Source organism: Belonocnema kinseyi, chromosome 8 (assembly GCF_010883055.1).
Source record: "Belonocnema kinseyi isolate 2016_QV_RU_SX_M_011 chromosome 8, B_treatae_v1, whole genome shotgun sequence".
Taxonomy (NCBI): Eukaryota; Metazoa; Arthropoda; class Insecta; order Hymenoptera; family Cynipidae; genus Belonocnema; species Belonocnema kinseyi.
The window spans coordinates 93,498,907-93,510,445 of NC_046664.1; the positions used below are offsets into that span (position 1 = coordinate 93,498,907).

The window sequence follows — 11,539 nt, forward strand, 5'->3', positions numbered from 1 at the left end:
AGCTATCTAAGGATGGTACTATAGAACGCCACCTCAAGGTAGGCCTAGTGGCGCCATCTCTTGGTCAGGCCGGAAACTTATCAATCCACCCTCGTATTTTTGTTTTCTTTGCAGAGAATAGACTACGTGAGAAGTTTGAGAAAAAAATCGAGAAATTCTTGCATTTTTTTAACTTCTCACGTGGTATATTCTATTCAAAAGGACACAACTATTTCTATTATTGCTCAATTAACGCGTAATTTAATAAGCTTTCGAACAGTTAAAAATAAGTTTCTCCCTTCATTTTAGAACGTGCAATCACGTTTTGAAGTTGGCAGTGATTTTTAATAGTACTTTCGCTGATCGTACCGACAATTTTCGACGGTAGTGTATTGATGTACATATATTGATGCAATTTTCATGAATTTGTGAAGATAGATTAAAATGAAAAAAAATTGGACCAATTAAAATGACCTTAAACGGATTGGACAGCAATTCACGTGAATCTGCATTCTTAAATTCTCCGATCCGAATAATTCATTTTCAATCGATTCTTTTTTGCTGGGAAATTAAATTCAAAACCGCGGTGAAATAGAAGCTATCGGAAAATTCCTATTAACATTGCGGGTTCAGGAGGGCTCGGACCACTGCAAATTTTCTTTGGTGCTGGATAAAACAATTTTAATTCTACAGGGCGCTCATTTCTATGCGCTATGTACATTATACAATATATATTTCAATTGCAATATTCAATAGGGTGGGTAAAAAAAATAGAAATCAAAAGCAGTCTAGCAATGAAATGTTTAATTTTTCCTCCTTTATAGCTTGTGGCTAAAATAAATGACAAAAATTCACAATTATCATAATTTTGCCGTAATTTCAAACATTAATTTTTCATCATTTACGTAATATGCCCAATTATCAAAAATAATTTGTGAAAGCTTTACAAACTATTCTAAACATTTCTTGTGTCTAGACATTTTTTTGTGCTCAAGATGTATCTTAACAAATGAGAAGACTTTATTAATTAATTCAGGGTCTAAGCATTTAAATTTCTGAAGTTTTTTCCTTTTATTTTTGCGATAATTTTTAGTGCCATAAAGTTACTACATGCTAAAACATATTTTAGGATATTTTTCAAAGATTCAACAACTATTTTAGTTTTCTTTTTTAATTTTATAAAAATGCGGTTTTACTATAGAAGAACTAGAAGTATCGAAAGCTTACAAGATTTTTGAAAAACAATTTTATAAACTTATTTTGCTCCGCGAAACCTCATGATGCTGATCGATTTATTTCAAATCTTACACAGGTTATAAGGAATCATAGATGAAACTTTCCAGTGCCAGGCTGTTCTTGATTTCCAATTTTGTTTATTTCGACCCTTCGTAATATTTAACGTGTAAAATTGTCAGAACAAAAATTAATGAACATTTTCACTTTCAGGTTCCTTACATTCTTCCGGCGAGTCGCTGGACAAGTTACACCATAGTGGAAAAGTCTAGCCCTTTTCTTGCTTTATATATTTTCTAATGCAATATAATAATAAGAAGTTAAGTGACCATAAAAGCATTTCGTCGCTTCATTTTGGGAAAAAAACATTTTTGTAAAATCGTGTCAAGATAGAATGTGCCAAGTCTTTCTGAAATACAACGGTCTGTTGTATGGACTAATTGATTTCTATAAAATTGTAAATGATTTTTGTTATGTAATAATATCTGTTATTTTTCAATCATTTCGTACAGTGTTTTTGTCCTTTTTCGACATTTATTTACGTAATATATACTGTCTTATTGTTTTTCGCAAAACGAAAATGCATGAACTGCACATTTTTCACATTTATCGACGAAAATCTGTTACCATGTTACATAGTGTAGAAAAATATTTCTATATTTACCCAAGTACATACGAGAAATCAAAGTGAGACGAAGTAGCATGATTTTTCATTAGAAAATCAGAATGTATATCCAGTAAAAAAAAACTAATTGGTGCGAATTGAGATAAATACGCTAGGTGCCTCCCTGAATATCGCTTTGCGACAATTACGAGTTTGAGCAAGTTGTGAAGTCGTGTAAATTCATGAAAAGTAATATAATAATCTTCAAATATCCTATTCGCCCAAGTTTATCGGAAAATTTTTAGGGGGGGGAAATTCTTGTGCATTCTTTAGCACAAATTAATTTGAGTTTCATTCAATTCAGTGTGATTTACCCGGTTTGAAATTGAAATTCAATTCTCCTCAATTCTCTAGCGCGCATGCAGTTAAAGACAGGCCTATTAAATCGAATTCGTAAAATATAATCAACGTGCTGGCCATAAAGGATCCGATGTAAATAGCAATAGAAGACTCCCGTATTTCAGTAATCGCTCTCTGAACTTATCTCTTGGAATCGCTGGTTCGAGTTTCGAAGCATGCAATGTTTAATATTTTTTTTTCGGAATGACCTTGACTGATTGATATACATTCAATTCGCGCTGGCTCAATTCGTTTCAACGAATCGGAAAGCAAGATTCGGGCGAATTAAAAATGTTAATTCGCCTCAATTAGTTTTTTTCTGGACGTGTATGTGAACTGAAAATACAATTGTTAATATGATTTTAAAAAACTGGAATAAACTTTAATTTATTATTAAAACTACTTGTATTCATATAACCAGTGACGACGATTTACACCAGCGGCCCGAAAGGTTATGGACTAGGGCGAAAAATTTTTAGGGTTGGTGCAGCGGTTTAGTATTTAAACAATTTTTTGTTATTACTGAACGTGTATGTTTTCATTTTTATTGTCTTTTTCAAGTGTCAACTCTGCAATTGAAGAAATAGCAATCAATATGGAAAAAGGGTGGCGCGGCGGCTTAGCATTTTTTATTATTATTACAGAACAAGTCTGCTTTCATTTATATTGTTGTTTTTCGTTTTTCAAGACTGCAATCGAAAAAAATATGATTAATGTCTATTGAAAAAGATTGGCAAAATTTAGTTTTGGTTTTGGGCGATAGGATGGACTGAAAACTTTTTGAAATCAACCATTATTTTACGGAGTAGCAATAAGGCCAAATATTTTTAATTTCAAGAATTAAAAAAAATTCCTATGGGTACGGAAGTTAAGGTACTTGTACAGTTCTTGGTAATAAGTGACCATAAGAAATTTTAATTAAGAAAATATAACTTTTGTTTAGGTTAGAATTTTTTTTAATTATCTAAAAGAAAGTTTTTCAAGATAAGGTTAATTTTTAGTAAAATTAAAATAAATAGTGTTATTTATGACATTGCTTTAGTTAGTACTAGAGAAGCAAGCTATAAAGTCGTTGTGTCGGAACGATTTGTTATTTGGGCATATCATTCGATGGTGAAAATGAAGGAAACCATATTTCACATTTTAATCCGAATGTTTATTCGATTCGTTACAAAGTTTCGAAAATTATCTGCAAATTCTGAAAAATTGACGACCAATTTTTGTTCAATGTATTTTCAGAACGAGCGTCTGTATTTGGGATTTTTTTTTTATTTGACGTGGGATTTATTTTTCTTTCCAGTTATCCTCAAAAGAATGAAACATGGAAAATGGCGTTTTTTAAAATCTAAAAAAGTGGATTTTAAAAAAAACCCACTTTTAAAAATTTATATATATATTTTTAAATAGCTGGCAATATGTGCTACATATCCGGAGACTTTCGTTCCTGGTAGTATTTATTATTGAAAAAAAAATCGGGGGAATCGAAACGTAAACATTCAGGGCCGCCTGAAATGCTTCCAGTTGGTGGATTTCCATTAATGTTGCGCAATATACTGGACTGGGTATTCACGTACTGCGGCCCTTCCGAGACGACAGTCGCAGCAGCTTTCGCCCTGCCCCCACCCCCTGAGAAACTGCGCGGGCCAGCAGTTCTAGGAAGCGCTAAACCGAGGGGTACTAAAACGAGGTTCTGGTGTAGTTCGCACCGTTTACGTGAAGAAAGCTTTTTAAAAATATTGGAAAAAATAAAGAGGTCGGGCTTTCCTAGAAATTTTCTTTCCATGTTTTCCAAATTCAATAAAAAACAGTTCTAAATTTGTTATTTTTTTTATTATATTTTGTTTACAGATTTGCTCATATGAGGAAGGCATCCTATACGTTTTAGAGGGGACTTAGAAATTCGTGAGTCCGTCAACAATTTTTTTTCTTCAAATATTTTTTATTTGTTCTCGTGAATGATTCAAAGTACGACAAAAGAATAAGACATTTTTTGTGTATAGCTTTTATAGGAAATATGTAGTACATATCACCAGATATTGCCGAAAATTTAGAGAAAAAAATATTTAAGCGTAGGAATTTAAAAAAATGCACTTTCAATAATTTTAGAAAAACAGCCGCCATTTTATCATTTTTCAAAGTTTTAAAATTTGGGGGTTTGATGGATAGAGCAATAATTCCTACATCGAATGAAAAAAGAAAATTCCGAATACCTGCGTTCGTTTGAAAAATACTGAATTTTGAAAAAAAACTTGTCCATTTTTGAGAAATCGCAAATAATCTAAAAATGATTGTAACAAATTCATTTTTGTATTAAGCTTAAAATTGTTAAAATTATGATTTTTTAACATCATTGCGACACCATAGGATAATTTTTTATTTAAAAATCATTAGAGACTAATATTATTTGTAATCGCATATAGAAACTTTTCAGCACTACCAATTTCCGATTCTCAACAATGTTGTATTTAATGCCAACCCTATTGGGCACACAGTGGGGTATAAATGAATTTTTTGGTTTAAAATCACGTAATGCCCACAAATCTTGACTGATTTCTGAGTAAAAAATTTAAAAAACGCTGATAAACTTTTCTAGAGACTTCAATCCCGATTTTTTATATAGTTTTTCTACTTTTTTATAAATAATCAAGTATGACGACACAAATGACCATTTATTCTATTTGACGATTCCGGTGCTCTTCAGTAATAGGAAAATTGTCGCAACTGCTTACGTTTCATATGACAGCATTAGTTGAAGATGATATAATAAATAATGCTGTAATAAAAAATTATAAACAAATTATTTATTGAAATTGTGTTTTCTATCATTTTTTAGAATTTTGCGTTTTGTTATGTCATAGTGCAAGAAATTTGGATGGATACAATACTATAATGGAAAAAAATCATCTAAGATTATTCTTGTTAATATCATAAACAAATCTAGTAAACAAATGCATTATTCTGGCATTTGTCGAAGAAAAAATTAGTAATGAGATCATTTGAACAAAATTCTAAAATTTATAATTTTTTAAAACGAATTTAATAAAAAAATGAAATGTGTTCAAATTAAACAGTATTAATAATTTCTCCTAAGCACATTGCTTGCAAAATCATGTTGAATTTATAAATCAACTGTACAATTTTAGAACGCCAGAATTATTTTAAACGAATTCTAGAGTAGCGCATAAAAATAAGTTTAGCAATCCAAGTTATTATGTTGCAGCCATCTAAAAAGACGAATATTGAGAAAAACGAATTTTATTTTCCTCAAATGCCGAAATAATGAATTTAATATTTAAATTTGCTTTAAAAATATCATACAATTTATCAGATGATTATGCAGGTTGCGGAAATGATCATGGAGATTTCCATTTAAAAGGATTGACATTGAAAAAACAACAACAATTTTGCCGTCGAAAAAATACTACATTTGATTATTACATTTGTTTGAAATGTTCATGCCGAAAAAAACTAATTGTTTTTTTGATAAATGCCGAATAATGCATTTGTTTAGCAAATTTGTTTTAAAAAATAATAAAATTGGTCAACTCCTTATGAATGCGGAAATAATTATGAAGTTCCCAATTAAAAGAACTGACGTTGAAATAAATGACTTTTTCCCTCGACAGATACTCAAATAATGCATTTGTCTCTTAAATTTGTTAAAAAAACCATGCAATTTATCAATTGATAATTTGTATCGTGATAATTTGTCATGAATTAGTTCCCAAATAAAAAGATGAACTTTGAAAAAAAAAAGAATTTCTCTATCAATTAATGCACCAAAAATTCATTTTTGTATTAAATTTGTTTAAAAAAAATCATACAATTTTTCCGTCGGCAAAAGTGCCCGATTACTGCATTTTTAAAATTAAATTTGTTTTAAAAAGTATATAATTTATCAAATAATTATGAATATTGTTGAAATGATGATAAATTTTCCGATTAAAAGACCTTTTATGGGGAAAAGGAAATTCTACGTCGATAAATGCCCGAATAATGAATTTTTAAATTAAATTTGCTTAAAAAAAAAAAAATAAAACTTAGCAACTAATTATAAATGTTGTTGAAATCATCTAATTACTCATTTTCTCGTCGACAGATGCTTCAATAATGCATTTGTTGATTAAATTTGTTTATAATATTAACAAGAATAATTAAGAAAAATTTTTTACATAATAATATTGTTTCTATCCAAATTTCTTTTGGAATTTAACTTAAAAGAGCGTAAAATTATTGAAAATGATAGTACACACTTTTAACAAACAATTTATTTATAAAAAAGTTTTTGTTTATGATATAATGTCTAATAAAAATAAAATAACATTCTTCCTATTACATTTAAAACGCTTGAAAATAATTCAACAAGATTAGCCTGAATTGGCTCGACAACTTTTTTTGAAATTTTATAAGTTTTTTTCGTCAAATTTGTTGCGTCCAAATCGATCCAAATTTGTTAGCTATACGTAATTTTGAATTAACTAAATTTTTTTTCGCTGTAGGAGAGTCTGATACCTAAATTTGGCTAAGTTCTAATCGCTAACTAAGTTCAGAATTAATTCCAAATCGTGATCTCTCAAAAAGTATTTGAGTAAAATATTGATGACGTAGTTCTGAGATTACCAGTTCCAGAGTTCCTTTTTCTTGGCGCGATTATTTAAATTCGTCCTCCAGAATACGGCCATCCTGTGAGTTGACGTGACAATTTAAAATACACTACCTGCGCGGAAATGTGAACTTGGGAAATTTCTTCTGTGCGCAGTTTTCACAAAGCCACGAACAGTTTGTTAGTATGCGTAGGTTTATGTCATGTGGACGTGTCGTGACTCGTGTCTCGAAGATGGTTTGCAATCTGTGACAATCTGTGAAGTGTAAAATTAACCAGGTTGCGATTTTGATCTCTGGAATCGCATACGCCAGTAGACAAGTGAGAATTTGAGGATGCAATGCCCGCACGTAGACGTCGTGGTGCTTCGGAATACGGGAATGACCTCGTGATCGGAGCTCTGACAACTCTACTCGGTCACCAGAATCAACAGTCCTCGGAAACTACGAGTCAGTATTACAATGAAAAGCCCACTTTCGAGACAGTAGAGGAAGAGTTACAAAAACAACGAGCACCACCGCCACAAATCACGATGACAGCTCGCGACCGGACCAATGAATTCGCCAATGCCATCCGGAGCATACAAAGCAGGACGGTGGCGAGAGCTGCTGTCAGTCGAACTCCTCGACAAGCAAGGCAAATTCAGAGCTATTCTGAATTTATGATGATTGCTAAAAACATTGGCAAGAATATCGCGAGCACTTATGCAAAGCTCGAAAAACTCGCTCTGCGTAAGTCAATATGGCCACTCTTTAACATATTGTTTTTATTAACATCGTCATCGTACTTTTACTGTTGCGCAATTCTAACTTTTTCCCTATTGTTGAAACTCAAATATACATATCTTTAGGTTATGTTGTGTCATCCTATTATATATAATTTTCAAATTCATATTACTATTTTCCTTTTATTTTTGTAGTTTAGCAGAAACTACATGGCAGATATATTTGTGCATTTGTACTAGCTTTTACATTTGCTTTTATTTCATTCTAGATTGGAGTATTTTCCTTTTTCAATAATTATTCCAAATCTTAGATCCTTTAAATTCTTCATGTCGATCCAGTCGCTATCAAGTTTAATTATTTCTAAATTCTTCATTATGAATATCCAGAACCTATGGAATGATGTAATCTAATAGCAGAGATAAATGAATTTCAGAGAGTTAATCGTTCCGAAATTTAATATTTTTGTTTTGAATCTTCAACTGTTTCGTAGAAAATTCAACAATTTAGTTAGAATATTCAACTCTTTTGTTGAAAATTTGTCTATTTGATTTGAAAGTTCAACTGTTTGGTTAGAAATTAATTATTTTGATGAAAAATTAACAATTTTATTAAAGAGTTATCCTTTTTGGCTGGAAATTTAACTGTCTTTTTTAACATTCGTCTTTGGGTTGAAAGTTTAACTACTATTGGTAGAAAATTCAACTATTGGTTGCATATTCATATTTTCGTTTTGAGATTTCAACTATTTATTAGAAAATTAAGATTTCTGTTTTAATTTTAGTTCTTTCTTATTGAAAAATGTTTCTTGGTTGAAAATTTAACTTTTTCGTTTGGGTTTGTTAAAAATCAACAGTTTTTGTTTGAAAATTTAACCGTTTTGTTGAAAATTTGTCTATCTGGGTTACAAATTCAAATATTGGTTGAAAATTCATATTTTCGTTTTAAAATTTTAATTGTTTTGTAGAAAACTTAACAATTTAGTTTAAAGCACTATTTTATTCTGGATTAAAAAAATTTTTTGGTTGAAAATTCAACTCTTTTTTTTTGAATACTCAACTGTTTGATTACTAACTTAGCTATTTTGATGAAAAATGAACAATTTTATTAAAAAGCTATCCTTTTTGGCTAGAAATGCAACTGTTTTGTTGAAAATTCGTCTTTGGGTTGAAAGTTCAACTACTATTGGTAGAAAATTCAACTATTGGTTGAATATTCATATTTTCGTTTGAAAGCTTCAATTATTTTGTAGAAAATTAGGATTTCTTTTTTAATTTTAGTTGTTTCTTATTGAAAAATGTTTCTAGGTTGAAAATTTAACTTTTTCGTTTGGTTATGTTAAAAATCCACAGTTTTTTAAAAAATTTAACCGTTTTGTTGAAAATTCGTTTATTTTGGTTAAAAATTCAAATATTGGTTGAAAATTCATATTTTTATTTTAAAACTCTAATTGTTTTGTAGAGACCTTAACAATTAGGTTTAAAGTTCTATATCATTCTTGATTGAAAAATGTTTCTTGGTTGAAAATTCAACTCCTTTTTTGATAATTCAACTGTTTGGTTACTAATTTAGCTATTTTGATGAAAAATCAACAATTTTCTTAAAAAGCTATCCTTTTTGGTTTGAAAATTCAACTGCTTTGTTGCAAATTCGTCTTTGGGTTGAAAGTTGAACTACTTTTGTTAGAAAATTCAATTATTGACTGAAAATTCAAATTTTCGTTTTGAAACACCAACTGTTTTGTAGAAAATTCAACAGTCTGGTTTCAAGTTTTTTTTTTTTTTTTTTTGATAGAAAAATGTTTCTTGGCTGAAAATTCATATCCCTACAATTCTGCTCTGCAATGATTTTGATGATTCTGTTAATAGATTTTGTTTTTACTTTCAGTGGCCAAGCGAAAATCGATATTCGACGATAGACAAATGGAAATCGAAGAGCTTACATCCATCATAAAAATGGATTTGAATAGTTTGAATAAGCAAATAGCAAAACTGCAGGATTTAGGAAAGCAACAGCGCGATACTTTTGGCTCATCCAAAAAAAACCACATTGCTTCACATTCCTCCTCCGTTGTAGTAAACTTACAGTCAAAGTTAGCAAGCATGTCCACCACATTCAAAAACGTCCTCGAAGTTCGATCGGAAGTAAAAAAATCAAATAAATATAATTGCGACTAAAAAATTAAAAAAGCTTAAAATTATTAACAGTCACGAAATTTCATTTCAGAAAATGAGGGAGGAACAAAGTCGACGGGAACAATTTACACAAGGGCACGTTTCGACGATGCTCCCACCCAGTATAGTTTCTGGTAAACAAGGATCCTTGTTACTTCAAGAACAGGATTCTAGTGCTTCCGTTAGTATAGATCTCGAACCTGCAATGGCTCAGATGTCGATGCAAAGAAATGTTTATGACGATACAGTAAGTAAACTAATTTGTAATTAATTTAATCACAATCTCTTCTTCTTGATTTTCACAATTCTAGAAAAATAGTGCCCATTTCACTGGTCTTCATCAGATTACAGTTTCAACTTGATTTTAGTGCACTTAATTGTTAATAAACTGAAAGCAAACTGCAAAAAATTCCCTCAGTTAAGTGGCGATCTGGCAAATTCCATAGTATTGTGGAAAAATCAGGAAAAATTAGGAAAAGTTGTATGATCAACTTATGGCCATTTTTCCCGAATAAGTTTAAATACAAAAAAAGTGTATTTCATTGAGATCTGCAACTTTATGTACATTATTTCTGCCTTGAATCAATATATTTTCTAGATATTTGAAAGAAATAAAATTTTTGAAAGTATACAATTTAAATAATTTAATTGATATTAACTTGCGCCAAAAATCTTTAAGCGACTTTTAACTGGGATGCAAAAGCAACTGAAGTCATATTCTTTGATGACCTTTCCAGTAGCATAACCCAAAAGTGAAAAATAACAAAGTAAATGCGGTCTTTTTCGATATCTAGAAACATTAAAGTACTTGATACTAAAGTTTTGCATTGATTTATCATCAATGTTTGAGAAATGTTGCTTTAATTTTTTTAATTTTTATACAGTTTTCTACTATGTCATTACTCGAATATTTCGTGAACTAGCGAATATTTCGACCCATAATATAAAATGTTGATTTTATGAGTATTAAACGGCATGTATTCGAAGAAGAAAAAACTCATCTTTAATTTTTATTTTGCTGTGAGCAAATCACCAACTGCTGAGGCCGAGATGTCTAGAAATATTTTTACATACATTTTCCAGCATTGGAAAAAATCTCCAATCTGTATAAAGCTCATTTTCTAGGAGTTGTCAAATGCTAAATTATAAATTATGGATTAAAAAGTAAAAATTCGAAATGGCCGATCTAAGTTGGCAACCAAAATTTATAAAGAATTATTCAATTTGTATACAATTAAAATTCATTACCCGTCCATTCTAAATGTTGTATAAAAAATTCCAAATTCAAAATGGCGAATTCAAAATGGCAGTAAGGATTTTTTAAATTATGTGATTTGTATTATAAAACTCATATTCAAAGGATTGTTTTGAATCACAAACTCCAAATGTCATATTAAAAATTAAAGTTTAAATTGAAGGCTAACCTTGTACAAAATAATCCGATTCTTATAACACTCATTTTTCGGGTGGATTTTCTGGGTAAAAGATGCTTAATAATGTATAAAAAATTCAATATGGTGTCGAGGATTATACGAGGGTAGTTCAATAAGTCCTTAGAATGACCAACAGATGGCGCGCGAATCGCTCCAAATCATCTATTTTCAGTCAGCACCACTCCCGACTAGATATATGGTACAGTCACAGTCCAAATCTTCTGAGTTTACGTGTTTTTATAACCAATTGAAAAAAAAATTGTTCGTTAAGAAAAATGAAAAAAAAAACAAATTCAGAGCGGTAATCAAACATTTTCATTTAAAGGGTTTAACTCCATATGAGATAAAAAATGAATTGGACTCAGTTCATGGCACATCTGCCCCTGCCTTAG

General features: G+C 30.3%; 2 protein-coding genes across 3 annotated transcripts in view; both read left to right on the forward strand.

The window, feature by feature from the left end:
- The window catches only part of LOC117177789 (transport and Golgi organization protein 1-like), a 19,924-nt gene extending 17,310 nt beyond the window's left edge, over window positions 1-2,614 (forward strand). For both annotated transcript variants that reach the window (XM_033368713.1, XM_033368712.1), the window contains exon 17: window positions 1,426-2,614. In XM_033368713.1, coding sequence (XP_033224604.1) covers window positions 1,426-1,484 — 59 coding nt within the window. In that variant the 3' untranslated portion in view covers window positions 1,485-2,614. The remainder of the gene's footprint in view (window positions 1-1,425) is intronic.
- Window positions 2,615-6,978: 4,364 nt separating this feature from the next.
- Window positions 6,979-11,539, forward strand: part of LOC117178221 (syntaxin-5) — a 9,223-nt gene continuing 4,662 nt past the window's right edge. The window contains exons 1-3 of the mRNA XM_033369530.1: window positions 6,979-7,549; window positions 9,428-9,684; window positions 9,767-9,961. Coding sequence (XP_033225421.1) covers window positions 7,159-7,549; window positions 9,428-9,684; window positions 9,767-9,961 — 843 coding nt within the window. The 5' untranslated portion in view covers window positions 6,979-7,158. The remainder of the gene's footprint in view (window positions 7,550-9,427; window positions 9,685-9,766; window positions 9,962-11,539) is intronic.